Source organism: Adiantum capillus-veneris, chromosome 21 (assembly GCF_014529385.1).
Source record: "Adiantum capillus-veneris isolate H3 chromosome 21, ASM1452938v2, whole genome shotgun sequence".
NCBI classification, from domain to species: domain Eukaryota; kingdom Viridiplantae; phylum Streptophyta; class Polypodiopsida; order Polypodiales; family Pteridaceae; genus Adiantum; species Adiantum capillus-veneris.
In genome coordinates this window covers 143,148,328-143,173,795 of record NC_140951.1, presented here as the reverse complement: position 1 = coordinate 143,173,795, position 25,468 = coordinate 143,148,328, and the positions used below count along the sequence as shown (strand labels likewise).

Sequence of the window (25,468 nt, the reverse complement as noted above, 5' to 3'; positions counted from 1 at the left end):
GAACCTCGCACAAAGTCATGGCTCTTTGATACTTTAGTAGCCTCAGCTATGTTGTCTGCGGTGCATATATGGGGACCTTCTGTAGGCCACGATGGTTGGAGACGTCTGGAGAGGCCTTTGGTATCTATGATCTCTCGATTGATCAGAGCCAAGGCCTCCGTACCCCACGCTATCATTCGAGCAGAGCTAGTTGCCTCTCCTATGGAGATTGAGGCGCTTACCAGATCGGTCTCCTTTGTGCATAGCTTGTGGGATACTACTAGAGACAGATATGCTAGACTGGCCCTTGAGTCTTCCAGACAGTTAGCTCTTCAGGGGGACACTTCATGCTGGTATGCATAGATGACATCATGGTTTCAGATGCATGGCATCACCATGGACAGGCCTGCCCCCTTTCCAGTACTCTCTTCAGACACCCTCGATGTCTCTTACATGGGTGGAGATTACTAGACTCCTTCGTCAAGACCTGATCCAACTGGATACCAGGAGGGCATGGATAGAGCCACAGGAGTTGGGCACGAAGATGGCTTTCTATAGAGAGCATCTTCTCCACCTCACAGGAGATGGGTTTGTGATTCGACCCAGCTACATGGATACACATACGTCTCATGGTTTGGGGTGTGCCATTTGTCAGATATGCACATCCTCACATCAGCTGGAGATTGAGACTAGTAGATTCAGAGGGATACCAGTAGACAATAGGATATGCCGCTTATGCCAGCTAGAGCCAGAGACAGAGCTACATTACATACATTATTGCATAGTGTACTATGAGATTCGGGGCCGTTTCCACTGGTTATTCAGAGAGGGTTTTGGTCCTTTCTCTAGGGTCATGAGTTATGAGGATCAGAGATGTCTTGGGCTATATCTACTTGAGTTACACAGATATAGAGACACTTTACTGGGGAGAGCTAGAGAGAGACAGTCCCAAGACAGATTACAGATTTCTTTTCACTAGATATGGGACAGCCAGAGGAGCAGCCATCATTGCAGAGCTCGGCCCACACTCATTCGACCACTACCGGCACTCTCATCGACCGAGCACTGGAGCTACGGAGATCCAGACGGCCACGATTGAGGAGAGGGGCTACACAACATCGACGGAGACTACATCAGAGGATTCGAGCCATACTCTCTCGACATCCATAGTGCAGATGAGGATGGATTCTAGTAGTAGTAGTATTTTTGCTCTAGTCTTTTTGTACCCAGACATGGTATCAGATTCACAATTTTGTAACAGTTTGGTCTCATAGGTCATTTTGGCCTTTTGAAGACGTTAATATAATATTTCATTTCATTTCTCTCTCTCCACATCATCAGTTGTGACAATGAGCATAGACAATGCAGTCATCTCTGCATATCCCGATTGTGGGTTGTGGGTGAAACAGGTGGAAGATTACATAGACCCCTTACAAATTGGCAACTTCCATTATCTCTCCGCTGCTCTGTACAATACAGGGTAGGAGAATGTTGGGCGTAGAGGCAATGATAGGTGAGGGAAGTTCACAACCTACAGTGAGGAAAAAAATTGCTTTGATACCAATGTAAAGAATTAGGTTAAATCCTATAGTCATTTAACACTTCATGACTTTAAAACTCAGAACTCAAAGAAACAACACATAAGAAGAGACTTAGAGACTGAGAATTGAGTTGAGCAGTTCATTTAGTGTGGTCGTGTGTGATGGTGCGTTTGGACTGTGATACAACACTGCTTTATACAGGAGATGAAAACACACACGCAGTTAGTCATGTCCCATCACGTGGAGACACGTCTCTCAGGCAAAGAGTCCAATCCTTTTATGGAACTTTCCGACCATTTGGTTGAGAGCTGCAAATGTTGGATGGAAGGCTGCAACCTTTGACGAGGAGCCACACCCAGTTGAGAGGGCATATCTCTTGGCTGGGGACTCTTCATAACAGGTGTAAATAGTTCGCATAATAACAATAATATAGCCACAATCGTGACCATAATTATTGAAAAAGGGTATTCGTTTGGAAGGATGCCGAAAAAGTTTGATCTTATTTGTGTGCAGCAAATTCATTTTCTATATTTGTTCTTTTGGGATGTTTAAAGTACTAATTAGTAAATTCAATAAAAGTTGGGAGCTCAAGAACTCACGTTCATTATTATCTACTTCTAATTTGTAATCTCTCTCTCTTTCTTGTAACTTGTCTATTCAGTGCGGTAGGTCTTTCTTGACACCTGCTAATTTTTATCGTGGCTGAATTTCTGGGGAGTGAATTTAGTCCATTGTTCGACAGATCTCATTCCGAACAGTTCACTTTAGTAGAAAAACTGTATTGAATTTTGGTGTCACATCAAGGTGGCTCAAGGGAGGAGTGAAGCAAGAACTATTGAGGTGACAAGTAATGCTACTCCACTTGCCCCACTACAATATTGGAAGTGTGGTCCCCCACGTCCGTGAAAAGCATATCTGCAAGCCCCCCCCAGCCCTGGATTAACCACGCAAAGAGTCCCATTGGCTCCCACTGACCTTTCACTTCCAGACAGGCAATGGAGTAAACGTTGCACGGTGGTGTTTACAAATTTGACCTTCAGGATTCATGTCCTTAGTCTGGATGACTTAACATTGAGTTCTCTACGGAATAGATGAATTTTCATTCAAGTAATTGTCTCTTACCAGTTGTGCCTGTCTTGTTTCATTTATTGGAAGCTCTTGTTGTTGTCATTCATTAGAGATGTCTTCAGTTTTTGTACAAAGTAGATAAAGTTTGTTGAAGTAATCTTCTCTTATCTGTTCTGCCCATCTCTTTCACTTAATTAGTTTTGAAGCTGTTCTTGTTGTCATTTTAAAAAAATAAGACAAGCTTTATATTTCGGCTGTCCAAAGTGGTTTGCTTTCAGCTGTTCTTGCGTAGTTGTGTCTCTTGTTTGTATTTTATTTGCAAGCATTTCAGCCCTTTTTACCATTCGTAAGTTCACACCTTCTGACCTTATGAAGATGTATACTATGTAGAGTCCTGGTCTGCTGCATGTTTGACACGTATCTCTGATCCTTATTTTGTGTGTGTTCTTGCTTGGATCAGGGGCTTGCTAAGCTTTTGAATGGAGCGGGTGAACAGACTCAGGCTTTAGAGCTGATAAAAGAAGCATTGAATAAAGCTATTTCAGAGGGGAAAAATGTGGAGGCAAGAAACCTAGGTGTTCTGCTTGGTCAATTTTACATTCAGCTGGTAAGATCTAGAAAAGGAAGTGTCTAGATGCCTTATGGTGTTTGTCAGGTCATTCTTTGTTTGACGGAGAGTCAGAATCATGTGACTAAAGTTCAGTGTTATGTCTTTCTATAGGGAAACTTTGAAGATGCTCTTCATCATTTAAGTAGCATGATCGACGAGGAACCGGATGATTTTCGGCCTCACTTGTGCCAGGTCACTTGATTGCAATATAATCTTCGTTTTAATAATATTGTCTGCAAGGGTGATGAAATTTTGCACCATACCTAGGGCTGTGAATCTTGAAGAGTGAGTAGTCACTCATTTGTACCAATGCAAGTTTTCAATTTGGATAAACTAAGCAATTCATTCTAAGCCTATTCTCTGCAATTGGGACGAAATTGTAGGCCTGTGAATTTTGATGAGTGAGAAGTTATTTGTTGGGCTCCCATTTCTACTCATGCAAGTTTCCAGGTGGTCAATGCTATTGACTATTCTTAGTGGCTTGAAGAAACATGTTGAGCTCAAGTTTACTTGCTTCTTTTGGAGAATCTTGAGTAGGTTGGTGGGGGCAGTTTTACACAGAAGCTTGGCTATATCAATGGCCGTTAGCATAGAGTGCTGAACAATTATTCTGATACAGTGAACACTGTTGCTAGTACATCGTCATTTGACTAGATAAAATACAATCTTTCCGGAGATTCAAAACTATTCTGTCAAGCTACCGAAGAGTCTTCTCGTGTTTGGAGGAACAAGTACACGGACAATCTGTGCTATTCTTCAGCTCTGCCCATAGACGACATCCTACAGTGTCGGGAATTGGTTTCCCATGTGTGAATAGAGCCAAAACAACTAAAGGAGAGTTTCCTTCGACACTCGGCAGCCAACAAGCATTCTCTCTCTGCCTCTAAGGGGCGTTTCATTCAAGAAGCGTGAATTTCTCACATTTGCATATTTTTTGAAAAATCTTCAAGGATTTAGACTTACACTCATTCACTACATTTGTCCTCCATAAGTAAATAGGCATTCAAATCAAGCTATGTATGTCGAAGTACTTCCTGTTGGAGATTATGTTCTGTTGATTGTGCTCTAGAGGGATCAAACATTGGCAGGAGAGTCTCTTAGCTAAGACCATCCATCACACACTAGTCTTGGGGAAAGAGAATTTAGAAGAGTTTAATGGCAGTGGTTTTTACTCTTGGCAGAACAAGGTGAAAATCTATGTGATGAAGAAAAATCTATCGGTTACTGTCAGAGCACTGCGACAGCGTGGACAAGGTGAGAATGTTGAAATTAATCATCTGCTGCGTAAGCAAAAGATGAACAAGCATTGGGTATTCTCATCACAACATTGAATTGAGCTATTCTCATTACAACATTAAACCAAGCTGAATACTAAGGAGAAAGCACAACTTTTAAGAAAAGGTTGAAATAGACCAAGGCACACACGGAGCCGGAATGGAGGGTCCCTCCCTGCACATAGAATCACGGGCATTACAACACTTGACTTCCAGACCCATGTAATTGGAAATTACATTGCGAACAAGTGAATGTCGATGCCAATTGTCTAAAGCTCTTTGTTTCTTCTCTCCACTTCTTCGAGTGCCCACATTCTCTTTCAAATACTTGCAATTGTCGCCCAAGCAAGGACGCCATAATCTATGCAAGTAGGCAGGATAAGAGAATGATGCACGAGTAGATCAACATAAGGCGGAAGTTGGCCTGTGGCATCAAACAAACACATCCTTTGTTACAATCGACTTCGGGTATAATGTCTTGAAAGAAAACAGAAAAGAAAAATGTAAAGATTTCACCTCAGAGGAGAACGCTCGCTGCTGCTGCTCTCGTGCGCCTCCCCAGCCTCCCCCCCCTAAACAGTGCTCCTCGCCTCGCCTCGCTGCCTGTAATGGAAATGGCCTAGGAACTTTGAGAGTAGCGGAATTAGGAAATTAGATAAAGCACTTTTGTGAGATTACTTTGTGAGCATAGCGGGTGAACTTAATTGAAGGTAGCAACATAAACATGGTACTTAGTTAACTTGGCATGAACAATACTTTTGCAAGAGAGAGAGTTTAGAGAACATGACAACAGTTGAGGACCAGATTCATACGGAGCCGGTCCCCCCTTCATTAGGCGTTTGCATTATAGTTTCTCCCATCAAGAGAGACTTGGTACAATACAATCTTTGTGTTCCTTGTGACCTAGGTGATGCGATGAAGATGGAAAGCTTCATGCATCACAAGCATAACATAAACTTTGTAGAAAGCATTAACTATCCCACGCCTCAGTCCCAAGGCCTCAAACACCTTCGAAGGTGGAGAGAGCTAGCGGGGAATGAGCGTAGGGAAGAGAAAGAAGAAACATTCCATAGAAGAAAGAAATAGTTCCTCACTTATCATCACTCTTCTTGCTAGCATACATAATAGCATAGTAATGAAGATGGAGAAGATGGCAAGCTTAAGCATCGAAGCATGGCTCTTGGTTGGATTTGCATTCCATAGCCAAGAGTGTTGGTGTAGGCTCTCACTTCTCAAAAGCTTGGAAAAGAAGGTGGAGTTCCTCTACTTTCACCAAGTGAGAATGAATCCACAAAATGAGTGTGTGTGTGTGTGTGTGTGTGTGTGTGTGGTGTATACCCCCCCAGCACACCCCTTGCTTGCTTGGGGCGTGTTCTACCTTTTTCTCATGCCTTAAGCTCATTCGACCCCTCTCCCCCTAGCCAATTACATGCAACATGCATTTCAAGTACATGACAAGTGTCCTCCTTACCCCTTAGAGAGAGAGAGCTTGAAAATATCTAGATATTTGTTGAATGGAACTAGAAGCTCATTGGACCCCTCTTTAGCCCAGCCAATAGCATTCAAGCACACCATGTGGCTAAGCATAGGGAGAGTTTGACTTGTGTTCCATGTGCCCCTTGAGAAAAGGGTGCTCTTTGGGTGAGTGGGAGGTTAAGTCAAAGATTCCCCTAACTTTGGGGGCTTTCCCCTCCTTTGTAGGGTCTCTTTTTGACTCAAGCACCTTACCCCCCATGCATAGGAAGCTTCTCAAGCACCTTCCTCATCAAGCATGACAACCACCTCAAGCAACTTAGTCATCAAGCACGACAAGCACCTCAACCACCTTAGTCATCAAGCACGACAAGCACCTCAAGCTTAGGTCGTGTTCCCACCTCAAGCTCAGCCCTAGCTTGTGAAACCGGCCCGTAGGGCGGTAGGCGTTGGCTTTCACCCGAAATTCTTTACTTTAAGCACACACACACAGAGCACTTGCAAAGGAGACCTGTAACGGGAATTAACACTTAATCACACACACGGCTCGGAAGCTAGAATGCTCCGAGCAGACGCCGACAACCTGTAGGCCCCAAAATTGGCACCCCTTTCGGTATTTCTTTATTCTTTAGGAGGGTAAATTACAAAGAAGAGTCCTGGGAATCCTTTGACTGTATCCCACTAGATACCGCCTGTTTTGGCCAAATTTCGGCAGCATAACAGCCCCAAAACTTGCGCGAAACCAATTCCCCTGCTGGAACTCGCTTCTACTGGCGTATACCCTCTGATTCCTGTCCAAAAACAGTAAATTCAGCACGCTGTATTTACTGGTTTTTGCCCTGTTTTCAGCCCCAAACAGTCCTCTAACTGTCCTCTGCCAGTGGGGCACGATTCCCAATGGTCCTGGCGTCCGTATGGCTGAAAAACAGTAAAATTACAGCGCATACACAGCGCTGATTTTGCACCTGTACGGTGAGGTTATGACCCTCACCAGGGCTTGCTTTGGAGCAGCAGCTAGCTACCCCTGTTCTTGCTCAAGGAGGCTCTTGCCTCAGCACAAAAGCATGAACCCACACAACTGTACATCAGTCAAATGAGTAGCCCTCTTGTGGGGCATCACATAACTGCACGTAGGGGAGAGAGAGAGCAATGTGTAGTGTGCAGGGCATCACTCCTAGCACCACACTGTACATGAGAGGGAAAGGAAGCACTCCATAGCTCTTAACCTGTGACAAACTGCAAATGAAGGCCTCTCCCAGCTTAAAAATCAGCGCCCATTTTTCTGTAGGAGGAAAGTTCACAAAAATGTGACACTTGGCGCATTTACAAGCATTTTCCCGTTTCGGGTTTGCCGCTTAAAAATATCCCAACCGACGCGTCAGTTGACTTCGCGGCAGAGTTATAAAATGTTCCCCTAGTCATACCGGAGGTAATGACGCGAACACATTTCACGGCCCAAAATAGCAGTTCCCTAAATTTTAGGAGATGCTTCCGTTGGGCTCCCACTGGTCTTCTGACCATCTATCCTCATTGGGACCGCATCCAATAGTGCAATGTGGCCCAACTGTCGGATACTTTTTGTTGGTAGTCCCACCTTGACTTTACGCCTTAATTGAGTTCACTTCCTAGTATCCACCAACTTGCTAAGTGCGACGGGGGGACCTATATGATCTTGCTCTGAGCCTAGACATCCTCTTACCATACGAATTCCAGTGCCGACCACTTCCCGTCTGCGGGTGAATCTACCGTTCACATTAGCCATACAATGTCCGACCGTTTGCTACTTCAAAAAGAGGGTCTCAAAACAAATAAAATAAACCCCATTGGAAAGAAACCAACAACCAAGGTTAGCAGTTGCCACATCTCTGTGACATGGTTAATAACTGCCACGTCCTCGTGATAGCTTGCCTAAGGTCAAAGGACTTAAAACACCAAGCATAGGAGGTTTGTAATGAAGCTAACCAGAAGGTCTTTTAAGCTCCATTAGATGCACATTGCTCTTTGATAGACTACCTCCTTTTGGACCCTTATTGAGATGTAACCATCTCTCCTCTTGGTCCCCTGCTGAGGTAAGTCTAGAAGCACTTATTGCACATTGCTCTTTGATAGACCATCTCCTTTTGGACCCCTATTGAGATGCGACAATCTCTCCTTTTGGTCTTGTGTTGAGATAGGTCTAGAAGCACACTCTCTATTCTAACTCTTGTTCTCGTTCATTCTCCGACATTAAATGTTCAGTTTAATATGAGAAAATCATTTGGTAAAGTTAGATATTATATTTTATGACACTGCCTCCTCCCCCACTGTCCCGCTGCCCTTGCCCGCCGCGCTCCCTCCCACCTTGTCCCGCTGCCCCCCCTTCCACCCCCCCCTCTCGCCCCCCCTGTCCGTCATCTCGCTCCCTCCCCCCCACTCCTCTTGCTTATGCCATCCCCCCCACCTCAAGTCTCTGTCTCTGTCAGAGCTGGTTCACAGCGGCATTGAATCTCGTTGCTTGTTTCGTCGCCTTCGATTCCCCTTCGTTTGCTCTTGCAGCAGCAACAGACACAGATGAAGGATTCTACTCCGCCACAGAGGGACTCCACTGCAGCCCCCTCGGCCGACCCCGCAGAACACACCATCCAACTTGCTCTTTGGCCGACAGAGAAAGTGAGCTTAGAGGCAGAGGTAGCGATTCTAGGCACCAGACCCATCAGAGGGGAAGTGCACAATCTCCTTCAGGCCCACTTTTTCGTAGAGGTGGGTAAGTAAGATATTTGATGTTCATCTTCTCGGACGTGGCTACTACCAGATAGAGTTTGAGAAACCAGAGATGGCGTCCAAGGTTATTGCGATGAGCCCCCTGGTCATCCTTGCAGTTCGAGCATACTTTCGACAGTGGCGCCACGGTTCCGACCCAGCTACCGACGTTCTTGTCGAGGAGGACGGAGTACCTTTCGCTCTTTCGAGGATAGGCTGAGCGATTGGGACTGTCTTGGAGACACCTCGCACGACAGCCTCTGTAGCTGCCAAGGCGGCCGGCATCCCCATAGTACGTGTTCTGGTTCGGGACACCCACACTCTCCCGAAGGTCATCCTACTATCTCGGGTGAGTGGAGGTTGGTTCCGGCAAAGCGTGGAGTATTTGGGCCTCCAGAATCAGTGTTTCTTTTGTCGTCAGATGGGCCATCTTGCGAAGGCCTGTCCACGGAGGAGACCTCGACCTACACCACAGACTGAGAACCAGCCTTTGAGGGCTGGCTAGCAGCAACAGACAGAGTCACAGGGTATGCAGACAGAGCCACCCTCCGAGCCTGGGGCTCAAGCGGAGGAGGGTTGGCAGCAGGTTTGTGGTGGACGTCGATAGGGGCCACCGCGCTAGCTTGACACTCATAGTGGTCCCAGGCTTCAATCCAGCAGTATTGGGTTTCCACAGGGAACCGATTCAACCTTCTTTAGTAGGACAAGGTTCCTGCTCCAGCCTCCACCTCAGCCTCACCATCGACAGCCCCCCTCCTCCCCCCGAGTTCCCCCCCTCCGCCCCTCCCCCTCCCCCTCCACCTCCTCCCTTTGCCTCTCCACCTCGTCCTCCTCCCTCTGCCGCTCCTCCAAGCCCCCCCTCTCCTCCTCCCACGAGCCCCCCTGCTTCCACATCTCCTCCCGCTCCTTCTTTGCAGTCGTCCCAGGAGGCAGGACCTTCCTCGGCTACTAGGAGATCTCTTGGCAGCGCTTCTGCTACGAGTCGCTTGGCGAGAGAAGGACAACCTTTCTTGAGACCCCCCCCCTTTGCAGCAGTTCCTCGTGGTCTGACGAGCTTCAACATTCGTCGTCGTTGGGATTTCTTTCCCTACGACTTTACACGGTTTCTCGGTGACCCCTCACTAGACCTTGAGGCAGCTTGCTTCAGAGTTCATGTACTGTTCCTTGCAGCTAGAGGGATAGAGGCCCTGGACTCAGTGGTTGGCCTCTCATTCCTGCTATGCGGCAGGGACCAATCTAAGTGGACTCTAGACTCAATGTTGGAGTGGCTGCAGGCACAAGCCCTAGAGTTCTCTCATCACATGGGAGACCTAGGGGTTACAGACTTGGTTCAGACTCTATGGCCGTTGGCCAAGTTTTCAGTGACACCTCCAGACTCAACAGGATATAGACACATTGTGGTTCATTTCTTTGCTGACACGCAGAGCCCGCTATGTTATGTACACATACATGAGGACTCCTGGATAGAGGAGGTTGCTTTGCGCACGGCTCGTTCTACTTGGGCTTGGGCTAGACACTCTTTGCAGTCACGCCTATCTCGGGGACGCTCGGATGCGGATTACTCCCCATCCAAGCGTGCCTCGAAGATATCACGGTTAGCTGCTGTTGCAGCATCAGTACCCTCTCGCTGTCCATGAGGATCGTCTCATGGAACGTGCAGGGATTAGGGGGCCCCCAGTTTCAGCGTCAGGATGTATGGAGAGAGCAGGTGTGGGCACGGATTCCTTGTCTTGTGACTGAGGAGATGCGCCAGAGGCTTGAGCTGCCTCTTCAGTTAGAGGAGCTCCACACAGCCCTTGGAGCACTTCCGCGGGGTAGCTGTCCAGGTGAGGATGGTTTGACTTCCAACTTTTTCTTGGAAAATTGGGACTTGCTTGGCTCAGATCTATGCAGTGCTTTTCAGTACATCCTACACACAGGAGAGATGCCTGACAGCATGAGTGAGGGCCTGATTTACATCATTCCCAAGGAGGGTGGCTCCTTGGATGAGATTCGATAGTGGCGGTCCATCACCATCCTCAACTCAGCCAACAAAATTCTTGCCAAGGCTCCGAGTTTGAGGATTCAGCCACTTCTAGAGAGCATTATACATGGGACATAGAGAGGTTTTGTCAAGGAGCGTAGTATCCTTGACAACATCTTTACTTTTTGGGAGGCATCTGCCCTCGTGCGTCTCCGTGGTGAGGATCTGGTGATGCTTCTCGATTTTGAGAGGGCCTACGATAGAGGTGACTGGGACTTTTTGGAGGGCACTCTACGCAGGATGGGCTTCTCAAATGCCTGGATTAGAGGTGTGTCAACTCTTTACAGACGGACACACAATCAGGTACTTTTGTCAGGTGGTAGAGGTGATCGTTTCATGCTCACACATTCGGGCACACATGGCTGCCCTCTTGCCCCCTTCCTCTTTTTGTTCTAGTTGAGGCGATGAGTAGGTTTTTGGTTTCACAACAGGTTGGTCTACGTGGCTTAGCGCTCCCTATTCGGGGAGATGAGCTACTGGATGCTGAGTTTGCAGACGACTTAGCCTTGTACTTGGAGGGCCAAGAGGCCAACCTTCACAGGTGTGAGCAGGCTCTTGAGACCATTTGTTGTGCATCAGGCGCACTGATCAACTGGAGAAAGACAATGGCTTTCTCGGTTGGTAGTGCTCCTACGCGTGATTGGCTGCCAGGTGAGGGTTTCAGATGGATTTCCCCAAGGACTGCAGTTTGTTACTTGGGTTGTCAGGTTGGCTTGGACTTTTGTCTCCTGAGCAGCAAATTGCTCCTCTCCTCTTGTCCATCAGGAGGAAGTTGTTACATTGGAGCTCCTCACGACTTTCTCTGGCAGGCAGAGTTGTAGTGGCCAACCATGCATTGTTGGCTACTATGTGGTACATCACTTCTCAGTGGTTCTTTTCGAGTTCCTGCATGAGCCAAGTAGAGAGGCTGATCAAGAACTTCCTTTGGTCAGGAGGCGACACTCAGATAGCCTGGGCTAGAGTGGCCTGGCAGGTCATCACTCTTTCTTGTTCTCCTCTCCTCTTGTCCATCAGGAGGAAGTTGTTACATTGGAGCTCCTCACGACTTTCTCTGGCAGGCAGAGTTGTAGTGGCCAACCAGGCGTTGTTGGCTACTATGTGGTACATCACTTCTCGGTGGATCTTTTCGAGTTCCTGCATGAGCTAGGTAGAGAGGCTGATCAAGAACTTCCTTTGGTCAGGGGACGACACTCAGATAGCCTGGGCCAGAGTGGCCTGGCAGGTCATCACTCTTCCTTGTTCTCAGGGAGGGTTGGGGATCATAGACCCAGCACAACAGAGCAGAGCCCTTCTTGGGAAGTTTATTCTCAAAGGATTGCTTCCAGGGGAGGAGGAGTGGAAGGAGTTTTTGCTTCAGCAGCTCAGTGCTAGAGTGGCTCAGGCTGGAGGCCCCTGGCGACCTTCAACCAGATGGATTTTCACAGAGATGCGCAGAGTTGGCCTGAGTAGGAGACTGGAGGACTGTTTTGCTGTGAGTTTGCTCCGCTCCTAGGAGCAACTGCGGAGAGGCTTGGAGCAGCATAAGCCTACTTGCACGGAGGAGCGCCTGAGACAGCCCCTTGTTTGGAAATTGGAACCCCATGGTTAGCACTCAGAGAGGCCACTTGGTTGGTAGTAGGCTTCATGTTTCTTGGGGTCCCATGGCAGAGGGTCCAACACGCACTTTAGGTGACTGGCTACAATTCTCAGGCTTGTCAGAGGAGCTTCAGAGCATCCAACTACAGGGCATGAGAGGGGTGCAGAGCATGTGTCACGACATCACAGAGGCAGTACGAGCTGAGTGGCTCACACCTCTTGAGTCAGTAGCACCCAGATGGATGGGGGCCTTCACGCAACTGGAGGTTCTAATCGCAGCTTGCTGGGAGACTGTACCCTCCGTGTTTTTCGAGCTATAGGGTGAGGGTCGTTTACACCGAGTTTCAGTAGAGGCCCCACAGGTGGTAGAGTGCTGTTTTCAGAGGATCCGAGTTGTGGGCATCTGTGGGAGGACTTGTGTCATAGATCCTGACCCAGAAGCTCTTGAGACTGGCCACTGGAGGCTGTGGGCTTGGGAGAGTTGTCCACTGGAATGAGTGCAGTGGGATCCTGCAGAGTGATTTTGGAGGGACCCTTTCTCCTCAGTCGACCATCCAGGTGTCCCTTTCTTTCAGTACACTGTTTGACTGGGACGTCACATACTGGTAGCACGGAGAGAGGCGCGTCCTGGTGGAGCACCTCATTGGCAGGAGGAGGGTCTCACAACTAAGTTCTTGTCAGCTTTTTGGGCGAGGTTCTAGGACTCCAGACAGCCGCGGCGAGTCACTTTGTTCCAGTGGCTGGTTGCACATCGAGCTACAGCAATTGGGAGCTGGCTTGTACATGGTGGTCTCTCGGTAGCATGCGCAGCTTGTTACCATCCTGTGGAGAGTCAACGTCATTGTCTTTGGGACTGTCCTTTGGCACAACAAGTTTGGCTTCGTGCCCTTCGATTGATGCCAGCTCTTTCCACAGCACGACTGTACGCTTGGGGGGCAGCTACTTGGTCCACTCTCACGGGCCTAGCACTTCAGTTTGAGCTATCCTCCACCAGCAGGATGATAGTGATGCAGGGGGGTCGACCTACACTCCAGCCTGCTTCAAAGCTTACTTCAGAAGAATGGTGCAGTGAGAGGAGTGTTGGGAGCTCATCTGCGGCCTGCCACTCTGGTTCATCTGGCGGGCCCGCTGCTTCCGCATCTTTGAGGCTCGCCCTGTACCACCAGCAAAGACAATTCGAGATCTTTGGCTAGAGCTGATCCATACTCTCAGAGGACAATTCGAGAGACTCTAGGGCAGCTGCGACTGCATGTGGGAGCGTAGAGAGGCTTTCCTTTGACTCTGGCGCCTTGGGCCTTTCTTCACCATGGTCCAGGGTGTGCTCAGATGACACTACCGTCCACCTGTGTGGCTCTTCCTCCTCCCATCTCTTGATTTAGTCTCATTATATATATGTATTTTTTTCATTGGGAGAGTCTCTCCCTTATGATTGTTGTAGTCCTCTCTAGTAGAGGGGGGTTGTAGCCCTATGGGCAGTTTCATTAACTAATAGAAGGATCTTTTTCTTGGAAAAAAAAAGATTTCACCTCAAAATTCTTATGACTCATAACAACTTACATTTACAAAATGAGATTAACCATATGATCATATGATGCTGCCATATCTTGGATGTAAAGCTGAAAGGAGAGTCTATCCCTATTTTATCAGCTTCTGCTATCACTTCTATGATTAAAATCTATCTTTCTGCGTACTTGATTTTTGCACGTGATATTTCAGATAATTGTCAGTCAAATTTACCTTTGCTAGATAAAGAAAGGTCAACTTTTTGTGAGAGTTTAGTGACTTTTTTAAAGTTATTATCGTCCGAGTGATCGCTGGAGAGGCGTGAGGATCATGCGATAGATTTGGTGCCAGGTTGTAGCCCACCAAATAGGCTTCCGTATAGGGTTAGTGCAGCTTAGCAGAAAGAGATTATGAGCCAAATAGAGGAGCTGTTAGAAGAATGGTTGATTCAACCTAGTTCTTCACCCTTTTGCTCTCTAGTGCTTTTAGTGCAGAAGAAAGATGGTTCTTGGCGCTTGTGTATTGATTATCGTGCATAAGAATACCATCAAGAGTAGGTTTCCTATTCCAATGATTGATGATATTCTTGATCGCTTAGGGGTGCGACAATTTTCAGTAGGATAGATCTTAAGAGTGGATACCATCAGATCTGCATTAGGCCAGAGGATGTGCACAAAAATGCGTTTAGAACGACATTTGGTCTGTATGAGTTTCTAGTGATGCCATTTGGTCTTACAAATGGCCTTGCTACGTTCAATAGGATGATGGATAGGACTTTCCGTCCACATCAAAAGTTTGTTGGCACATTCTTTGATGACATGATAGTCTATTCGAAGAATGAAGAGGAGAATAGGTATCACTCGACCATTGTGTTTGAAGAGTTACGCAGTAATAGGTTTCTCATCAACACCAAGAAAAGTGAATTCTTCTGAGAAGAGATCCACTTTCTAGGGCACATAGTGTCAAAGGATGGTGTCTGAATGGATTCTGCTAAGGTTGACGCAATTAGGATATGGCCAGCTTTGAAGACTCTGCATGATGTCCATAGCTTCTTGGGAGTGTGCTCCTATTACAGAAGGTTCATTTGTAATTTTACTGAGATTGCTTCACCCCTACATGCTTTACAAAAGAAAGAGGTCAATTTCAAATGGACTCAAAAGGAGATTTCAGCTTTTAGTCTCTTGAAGGAAAAGATGACTTCGGATCGAGTAATCATTTTGCCAAATCTCAAGAAGTCATTTGTGGTTCAGTGTGACATTTGTGGCAATAGCATTGGTGCGATGATGCAAGATGGTCGGGTAGTAGCCTATGGAAGCAGAATCTTGCTATGGCCAGAGTGTTAGATTCTTCATCTCCATATGCTTCGCACCGTGCTTACATGCTTCACACACATCACGTGCACTAGCCCTTGGTTGTGGGTTGGCCACCCGTACACCTGTTGGACAGGGATCTTTAGGCACATTTAGGGTTTTGCTCAACACTCTACCTGGCCGTTTCTAGTCCTTTTTCATTTTTTCCTCATTTATGGGTTTTTTGTGCATGGTCCTTGGGGCTTCTGGTCTTTCCTACCTACTCCCTATTCTCCTATATATAGGAGGGGGGGGATGCACTCTCCCATTCATCTTGCCATCTTGTCTTGTACACAACAGTTTTGCCATTTGGAATTATTGGGGCTTGCCAGCCTTTTCCATCTGTCTCTTGTGTGTCCATCGCCATTCTCTCTCTCTCTCTCTCTCTCTCTCTCTCTCTCTCTCTCTCTCTCTCTCTCTCTCTCTCTCTCCACCTTCCGTTGTTTACTATGACATGGTATCAGAGCTCTAGGCTTGGATCTGCCATTGCCTACACCTGGGAGGACTCTGCGGAGGATTTCATCGCGAAAAAGTGCTTCATCTCCATCAGTGTTTTTGGGACCAGCGTTTTTGCTCTCAGCCCTTGCGTTTTTGGTGGACGGTATCTTCTTCTGCACCCTTTGCGAACGCACCTCCCTCCCTCTACCTGATCGCCACCTTTTGCCTATCCTCTGCATTTGCGTTTTTTCAGCCAGCACTTTGGCCTAGCGTTTTTGCAGCAGGGCAGTCCCTTTTGGCACTGCGTTTCCTCACTCGCCTCAGTGCTTTTCAGCCAGCTTTTGCCCTTGCATTTTCTGTTGCAGAAGGGCAGCCAGAAGACCTTAGTGTTTTCTGGGCAGGACAGCAGCAGCTTGACCAGCGTTTTTCATTTCAGCCTCTACTTGCCGATCTTGGACAGCCGCGGGGCTCCGGCCCCTTGGTCTTCTCGCTTGGAAGCTGAACAATTGTGACTATTGCCGGCGACTTCCCAATCAACTACCTGCTGATTTTCAGCCTGTTTTGGTGCATTTACAGCCCTCACCTTACCTTCTCGGCATCCGGTGTTCAATACTTGGCGTTTTTGCTCAAACCCCTGCGTTCTCGGGGTGTTTCGAGCTCCCTTTTTCTGCGATTTCAGGTTTGGACAGCACCTCGACTTTACTTCATCGGCATCCCTTCGGGTTTCCCTTGCCTACCCCGTCACGTACCCCCAACTTTGCAGTCTTTTGCCGTCTATCCGGCGTGGTTTTCCGATCCTATCCTCACCTTTGCTTCTGATTTTACACACGAGACTTCACTGCTGATTTTTTGTTTGTACCTATGGCAACACTCCAAGCCATGCCCATCTTTCCTCCCGGCGAAAAGCTTGACGGCTCCAACTTTGTCGTCTAGAAGATGAAGATCATGGTGATGCTTATGTAGTTTGACGTTTGGGACTGGTTAACCGATCCTGCCAATGCCGTGTGTCCCGGCCTTGCTCTTGCATTTGGTGCTCCTACATCGACATATCAGCTACCACTTCTGTTGTAGTTACACGTGCTGGCTCCTCATCTACTTCTTCTCATGGTACTGCTTCTGGCGGATTAGGTACTGTGGTTAGAGAGGCTATGGTGGATCAGAGTTTACTCTTTCTTACTCATCAACTGTGCGGATAGCATGTTGACGTCTTTATGCTCTCACACCATTGCACATGAGGTATGGGGTTTCCTTTGCAACATGTACGAGGCGAAGACACCGGAAGGATCCTTGCTCTGGAGAAGACTTTGATGGACTTATAGGTCTTGTCATTTTCGACTATCCAAGACTTCATATCCCGCATGCTTCTTCTCCATGATGAGTTAGCAGCTTGTGGACAACAGATCTCTTCTGAGGGCATGGCAACTCGGTTGTTGCTCAAGCTTCCCGAAACTTATGATTTCTTGTTGCAGTCACTTACTACCTCCACGCGCCCTACTCCTATCGCTTGGGAGGAGCTCTTACCCGCTGTGCAACAGATAGCTTCACGCATTCAAGATAGAGCCACCTCAGACGCCTCTGCAGGTGCTAATACATTGGTTTCTACATCCAACAGGGGTGGTAATGCTCCTGGACAGTCTGGACTTGGTTGTACACCTTCTCGCGCTAACATTACTTGTACCTATTGTGGAAAGAAAGGTCATTTTGTAGCAAAATGTTATAAACGATGGTGAGACCGTAAGAAGGATTCAGATCCTGAGGATGGGACGGCTGCTCAACAGACGTCCGCCACCGCCATCTCTAGCCCTTCACAGGCCGATGGCTTCACCCTCTAGTTTCATCCACCTCCTTCTTCCCTCTTATGATCGAGATCACCTTTGTGGCTTGGAGTTTGCCGGTTTACCACCTTGGCCTTCTATCCTTCTGTGTCAGAGTGCTCTGCTTCAGGGGGGGTTCTCTCTCTTCCGTCTCTCTCTCTCTCTTTTGTTGACCTCCACGGATGAGCTCCATGCTCGTTTTCCATCTTTCCCTCATATATATCCTCTTTATCGACTTGTTCTGTTGTTAGCCTCTCCATCAGCTTCTTTGTAAAACTTGATCAGCCTGACCTAGCTTCGGTCATCATCACATTGGTGCAGGACGGTGATGAGCGCGCGGCGGTGTGTGCAAGTGATAGAGCACGCGAAGATGTGCAGGCCTTGAGGCTTGAAGCGGAGGCACTGTGCTGCAGAAGGGAAGCGCTAGTAGAACGAAGAGGGAGAGAGAGAGAGCTCACGTTTTTGGGGAAAACTCAATAAGTGAGTTTTGGGTTTTCCCACTTTTATTATAAGTGACCTTTAAAAAATGTGTCCAGGTTCATATTGAACCTGGACAAGGTATAAAAATGTACAAAAATGGGTTATTTAGGCCTTTAACCCAACAACCTCCCACTTAAAGGCGTAAATGACGCCTTTAAGTTAACCAACTCCCACCAGCTGTATGCAATGCTCATGTTGAGCCTTAGCTAGACTCTTGGTGAGAACATCTGCAGGGTTATCTTGTGTATGGATCTTAGTCAAGCTGACTAGACCATCCTCCAATACCTGTCGTATGAAGTGGTACTGCACATCTATGTGTTTGGTACGCGCATGAAACATGGCATTTTTGACTAAATAGACAGCACTCTGGCTATTACAACCCAACACAGGTGTATGAGCAGGCATGCCAAGTTCTTTTGCAAGTCTCCCCAACCAAATGGCCTCTTTTGAAGCCTCTGTGGCTGAAATATATTTAGCCTCAGTAGTACTCAATGCCACAATTTTCTGTAACCTAGAACACCAAGAGACTGCACCACCAGCAATGTCAAATACATATCCACTGGTAGATTTTCTGGTATCCATGTCACCTGCCATGTCTGCATCACAATATCCCTGCAACTTTAAGTCACTTTTGCAATAACAGATACACTTTGATTGTGTACCTTTCAAATATCTCAGAATGCATTTGACAGCTTCCCAATGCGCTTTGCCAGGATTCGACATGTATCGACTAACAACTCCCACTGCATAAGCAATGTCGGGACGCGTGGCAACCATAGCATACATAAGAGAACCACAAGCTGATGCATAAGGGATTCCCTTCATTGCTTTCAATGCCACCTCATCCTTTGGGCAATCTGCTTTGCTAAGCTTAGTGTATGGAGGTAAAGGTACTCCAAGAGGCTTAGCATCAGCCATATTAAACCTGTCAAGTACTTTTGTAACGTACCTTTCTTGAGATAAAAACAACAATTTCAGCTTTCTATCTCTTTTAATACGCATGCCCAAAATATGCTGTGCATCACCCAAATCCTTCATAGCAAATGTTGAATTTAGCTTACGTTTCAGAGCATCAAGACTAGTCTTATGTTTCCCGGCAAGCAACAATGTCATCAACATAGAGAACAAGTATGATGGGACTATCATCTTCATCCCTTTTCGTATACAAACAATGATCTGCATGGCTGCGTTTAAAGCCTTGAGACAACATAAAAGTGTCAAACTTCTGATACCACTGCCGTGATGATTGTCTCAAACCATACAGAGCCCTTTTTAGTTTGCATACAATTTCCTCACGTGTAGGAACTACAAAACCTTCAGGTTGTTTCATGTATATGTCCTCTTCAATGTCACCGTGCAAAAACACTGTCTTTACATCCATTTGATTCAATTTCAAATCAAGCACCACAACGAGAGCGAAAAGGACACGTAAAGTTGTAAGCTTTACAAGGAGAGAAAAGATTTCTTGAAAATCAATTCCATCTTTCTGTGCATATCCTGCAACCAATCTTGCCTTGTACTTGGGTTTTTCATCCACAATCTTAATCTTGTATACCCATTTGTTTTAGGAAGAGCCTTTCTCCCTTTAGGCAATGGCACAAGATCCCAAGTATCATTTGCATACAAGGACTTCATTTCCTCTTGCATTGCAACCTCCCACTTGCTGCTTGACTCACATGTCTTTGCCTCTTTATACGTAAGAGGCTCTCCCTCATTTGTCAACATAATGTAATGCAAAGAGGGATCATATCTACTCACAGTCCGTCTTGGACGAATAGACGGCCTCACCCAATGATCCACATTATCCGGTAATGGGTCTACATCAGGTGGCATAATAAAATCATCAACAATGGGCTGCTGTACATCATTTTCAGCATTGTTTCATGGCTGCAAATGCCCTTCAAGAGCCTCAATTTGCTGTCCAACATCATCTGGCTCAAACACCACTGGATCATCTACATTTTCAGCCATATGTGGTGCATCCTGAGGGTCAAAAATAGGCCTAACAGGTGGCTGGTCATGCTGAAATTTGACCTTCTTATGGTCATGCTTTGAGGCACATTTGTTTTGAAGCAGCCTTGCCTCATTAAAAACAACATTCCGGCTGCATACAACCCTTTTGACCTGAGGTAACCAAACCCTGTAACCCATTTCGCCTTCTTCACCATATTCCATGAAAAGGCCTTTAATGGATTTGGTATCTAGTTTACTTCTCAACTCGGGTCTGACATGCACAAAAGCCTCGCACCCAAAAATGCGTAAGTGATCATATGAAGCAGGCTTACCAGACCAAACCTCTTCAGGGATGTCACCTTTCAAAGACATGTGAGGGGATCGATTGTATATATGCAGTGCAGTTTTCAAAGCTTCTTCCCAAAATCCATGAGAGAGATTAGCTATGGACAGCATGCATCTCACCCTCTCACAAAGTGTCCTATTGAATCTTTCAGCCACACCATTAGAAGAGGGGCTGTATGGCACAGTAAGCTCCCTCTTAATGCCCAAATTTTCACAAAATTTGTTAAATTCAGCACTTGTGAACTCCCCCCCATTGTTCGTACGCAAGCATTTTAGCTTTCTACCTGTTTGGGTGGTCACAAATGCATGAAATCTCTTAAACGCAGCAAAGGCTTCATCCTTAGATTTAAGCAAATAAACCCAAATTTTTCTAGAATGATCATCAACAAAGGAGACAAAATAGCATGCACCTCCCATAGACTTAGTAGGCATGCTACATACATCAGAATGTACAAGATCAAGCACACAAGATTTACGAGAGACACCAGAGTAATAAGAACTCTTTACTTGCTTGCCATATTGACATTCATTACAAAAGTCAAGCTTTGTGCCTTTAGCATCAAGCTTGTTCAAAGTACAAAGTTTAGAAAGGCCCTTTTGGCTCATATGGCCAAGCCTCTTGTGCCACAACTCCATGTGAGAGTTAATTTCAGCCAATGCAATAAACTTGCCCAACACGGCCTTTCCATGCATGCAGTAAAGTGTCCCTTTCTTTGTGCCCTTTACAATCAGCCTTGACCCTTTAGTCATTTTCCATAATCCTCTCTCAAACAAGATGTTGTAACCATGCATATCCATCTGACCAATAGAAAGCAGACTCTTCTTGATTCCCGGCACATATCTAACATCATGCAAGACAAGCTCATTTGTGCCATCTATGGAGAGATGCACAGTGTCAATACCCTCAATGGAGCATGCATGATTGTTTCCAAGGTATACATGGCCACGCTAGCCTGCATCAAAAGTAGAGAAACACTCCTTGATAGGAGTCACATGAAATGAAACCCCGGAATCAACAATCCAAGTCTGGGATAATGCATCATTGACAGTCAACAAAGCATCAATAAGATCACTCTTGGTGATCTGCATGTCCTGTGAATGAACATAAAGAGTGGCATCAATGTCATAAGCATCATCATCTGACAACATGGCACACAAGATGTCCTCTACATCTGACAGCTCCTCAATCACAACACTAGAAGCCACATTGGCCTTCTCTTTGTCCTTTGAGCTATCCTGTGCATCTGTCTTGACTTCCTTCTTCTCTTTCTTTTTGTCTCCGCCATTCTTTTTCCGTTCTAACTCGGCTTTGTAGTACCTGCAATCGGGTTTCTTGTGACCTTTCCTGCCACACTAATAGCAAGTCACATCACCTTTGCCTTTGCTGGCATTTCCCCTTTCCTTACTCTTACTCTTACTCCTTTGTGCATGCTTCTTTTCTGTCCTGCCTCTAACCATGTTGGCAGAGTTGCCTCCCTCTCCACTTGCTTTTCTTCTGATTTCCTCATTCAAGATAGAACCCCTAATACCATCAAAGGTCAAATTGGGGTTATTGGACAATGAAACCACTAATGTTTCCCATGACTCAGGTAAGGTCATAAGCAAGAAGATAGCTTTCAGCTTATCATCAAAAGGGGGCAAGCCTGAATCCTGTAATTGCGACAAAGTACCTGCAACAACGACAAGTGCTCTGCAGCGCTCTTGGACTCATCTAGTTTCATGTCAACAAGTTTTCGCATCAAATGTACTTGGTTGACAGGCGTTGTATTCTCATACATTCCCTTTAACTTCTCCCACATATCAAAAGCACTTGTGAGACCTTTAACATCAATGACTGTCTCATCGGTCATGGCCATTGTAATGTATGTAATAGCCTTCTTGTTCAGGTTAACCCATGCTTCATCCGTCATATTCTGTGGCTTTACCTGATCAAATGCCTCTTTACAATCCTTAAGAAATAGGATTCCCTGGATCTTGTCTTTCCAAAGATTGAAACCTGTTCCATCGAACCTCCTAATCTCGAAGAGATTCTTCACATCCGAAGAAGATGAGGCCATAGTTGCACGAATAAGAGGGCTAATACGTTGAATTTTTTGGGCAAAATGCATAAAAACCGGAGTATAGCCTCACTGAGGTGTGCACTACAGCTCCAAATGGTCACAGGAGCAATTTGGGGCAAAATAGGTCGATTTAGGCACAAAAAACAATTTCTGAAATTTATGCGCAGGAAATTTCAGCAAGCGAATTTGTACTCAAAAACAACAATTTTAGTTGTTTTTAACCTCACAGAACATACATAAAACTAATGCACAGCCTTTAAAAGCATGTAAGAGCAAAAGCCCCCATTTGTAGCATCCAATTGTATGAAATTGAGCCACAAATGGTCATACATAGCCAAAATTTGTCAAACGTGCATAGATTGTATCAATTTGCACTTTCCCCAATGTAGTCGCATCATAAAAACACTTGCCAAAACCTGCGTAAATCTGAAATTTGCTGAAAACACCTGTTGTGGGATCTGTTTTTCGGCAATTTCAGTGTTTTCGGGTAGCGGGGACTTAGCGAAGATGTTCCCACACCTTACTACATCATTTGCAAAACCTGTATTTTGCTGTCATAACCTGTAATTTACTGATTTTGACCTAATTTCAGCCTGTTTTAGGTCTATTTGACTTGCCGGGAGCTCTCTAGTGTCCGGGGACGAGTCCTTTGGCGATGAAATTACAAAATCTCGTGTGAAAGTTGACCTCCTTGGCTGAAAATCAGCGTTTGCAGGTTTGGGAGCAAACCCTAATTGGACTCTGATACCAGTTGATGAGCGCGCGGCGGTGTGTGCAAGTGATAGAGCACGCAAAGATGTGGAGGCCTTGAGGCTTGAAGCGGAGACACTGTGCTGCAGAAGGGAAGCGCTAGCAGAACGAAGAGGAAGAGAGAGAGAGCTCACGTTTTTGGGGAAAACTCAATAAGTGAGTTTTGGGTTTTCCCACTTTTATTATAAGTGACCTTTAAAAAATGTGTCCAGGTTTAATATGAACCTAGACAAAGTATAAAAATGTACAAAAAGGGGTTATTTAGGTCTTTAACCCAACAGACGGGTTGTCGTTTTTTGTTTGGCTGGCGCTTCTTCTTTTCACACTCGAGATTTGCCAGGCGTGTTGTATCTTCTTTCTCAGTGACTCTGCATGTGTCGTTGAGGGGGGGTGTTAGATTCTTCATCTCTAGATGCTTCGCACCCTGCCTACAGGCTTCACACACATCACGTGCACTGGCCCTTGGTTGTGGGTTGGCCACCTGTACACCTGCTGGACAGGGATCTTTATGCACATTTAGGGTTTTGCTCGCACTTTGCCCGGCCAGACCTATTCTGGTCCTTTTCCATTTTTTCCTCATTTATGGGTTTTTTGTGCATGGTCGTTGGGGCTTCTGGTTTGCCCTACCTACTCCCTATTCTCCTATATATAGGAGCGGGGGGATGCACTCTCCCATTCATCTTGCCATCTTGTCTTGTACACTGCAGTTTTGCCATGTGGAGTTATTGGGGCTTGCCAGCCTTTTCCATGTGTCTCGTGTGTCCATCCCCATTGTCTCTCTCTCTCTCTCTCCACCTTTTGCTGCTCACTCATAGAAGACTGTGCAAGCCTATGAGAAAGAGTTAAAGTTGGAAATACTACCTATGCTAGGTGCTGATTTTGTTGTCCAAGCAGACCATAAGACCTTGCGATACTTCTTGACACTGTCAAAGTTATATGAAAAGCATATGCGATGGGCAAACATTTTGTCTGTGTTCCACTATCAAATTGTGCTTGTAGCCTTGTGGAAGGCAAAAAGAATGTTGTGGTTGATGCATTGTCAAAAAAGTCACAAATTTCAGCTGTGTCAATTCCTCATCATCATGAGCTTGATGATACGGAGGAACAATATGCTAATGATGAAGATTTTGCAAGGATCTTTGAACACTTGTTAGATGGACAACGCCATGAACATTATCTTCTCAGGGATGGTTATATGATGATGCATGGCAAACTATGTGTTACTAGGCCATTGCAACATAAGGTTATGGTAGAGAGTCATGTCCCACCGTATGCAAAGCAAAAAGAACTAGGGTTATTTCAACCTTCCAAGAACGCAGACAGGGAATGATGGTATATGGACCATTATCTGTAGGTTCGACAAACAGACCCACTTTATTCCTGTCAGGAGGAAGATAAAATCTGATCAGGTGGCACAAATATTCATGTATAATTTGTTTAGTACCATGGTATTGTCAAAGGTGTAGCGGAAAAGGGTGAATTAGGTGAAGAACTTGTCAGCAACCGCGAGAAAACCTCCTCTCGAGACTGGGCAGCCAATGGATCTCGGATCTATCGCGATAGATCTCCTTGTACTCAAGCTCCTAGCGCGAAACTGCCCACCGTACGGGCACGGGAACAACATGTAGACCATGTCACACCGAAGAGGGTGTGTACGCACCAGGGAAACGGAGCGCTAGCAAAAGGGGGAGGGATTGCGAGGCAAAAACACTGCAAAGAGAGAGATCGATAGTGAGAGAGAACACTAGAGAGGTGTAGCCGCGCACAACAAAAACGCTAGCAAGAGGAAACACTAGAGAGAGCCCAAACGCTGGCACTCTGCAATGATCACAACATGCCAAAAGTACAAGGGGAGGGGTTGCCTATTGTAAGGTGCAACGGAAGTGAATGTTGAACTTTGCTCAAGATGAGTGCTCCGAACTGTGCTCAAGGGTTCCTTTTAACTATGGAAGGGAGAGCCTTCCGTTCCTTTAGTGAGGGAGTGCAAATGATCACAAACAAAGTGGTAAACACTGTGAATGAAGGTTTTGAGACTGAGAGATATAGAGAGAAGAATACGAGACCAGAATGTTGTCAAACCCTCCTCCAAGGGCCCCTCTCTTGATGGCGAGAGAAAAGTCTATGCTATTGATTGCACAAATCTCGTACAATGGTCTAAATGCAACGGACTTGGCGATGAAGTCAACGATGATGAGGATGGCGACGAGACGGGCTGAAATCTGAAAACGCTAAAGGGCTGAAATCTGCAAATTTTGTATCTGCTGAATTGACTCTATGTGAGTGACGACGGCGATGATGACGACGCGATGCCGATGCGCTGAAAAAATGTAGATGTTGAAATTTGCGAATAGCGGGCTGATTCCGCAAACGCTTGCTGATCTGACCGTGCGGCGAGGATCTGCTGCGGGAAGGTAAGATCTACGAGGTTTGGGGGACTGCGGTACGAGTCTGAGTGCTGAAAATGCAAAATGCTGATGCTCTATGCTGATCAGTC

General features: G+C 46.2%; 1 protein-coding gene across 6 annotated transcripts in view; it reads left to right on the top strand.

Moving 5' to 3' along the window:
* The window catches only part of LOC147431866 (uncharacterized), a 427,705-nt gene that overhangs the window by 367,220 nt on the left and 35,017 nt on the right, over window positions 1-25,468 (top strand). For 4 of the 6 annotated variants that reach the window (XM_086494333.1, XM_086494334.1, XM_086494331.1 and 1 more), the window contains exons 2-3: window positions 3,049-3,195; window positions 3,310-3,390. In XM_086494333.1, coding sequence (XP_086350459.1) covers window positions 3,049-3,195; window positions 3,310-3,390 — 228 coding nt within the window. Of the gene's footprint in view, window positions 1-3,048; window positions 3,196-3,309; window positions 3,400-25,468 lie in introns of those variants that run through there. The other 2 variants (XM_086494336.1, XM_086494335.1) reach the window with 2 other exon arrangements.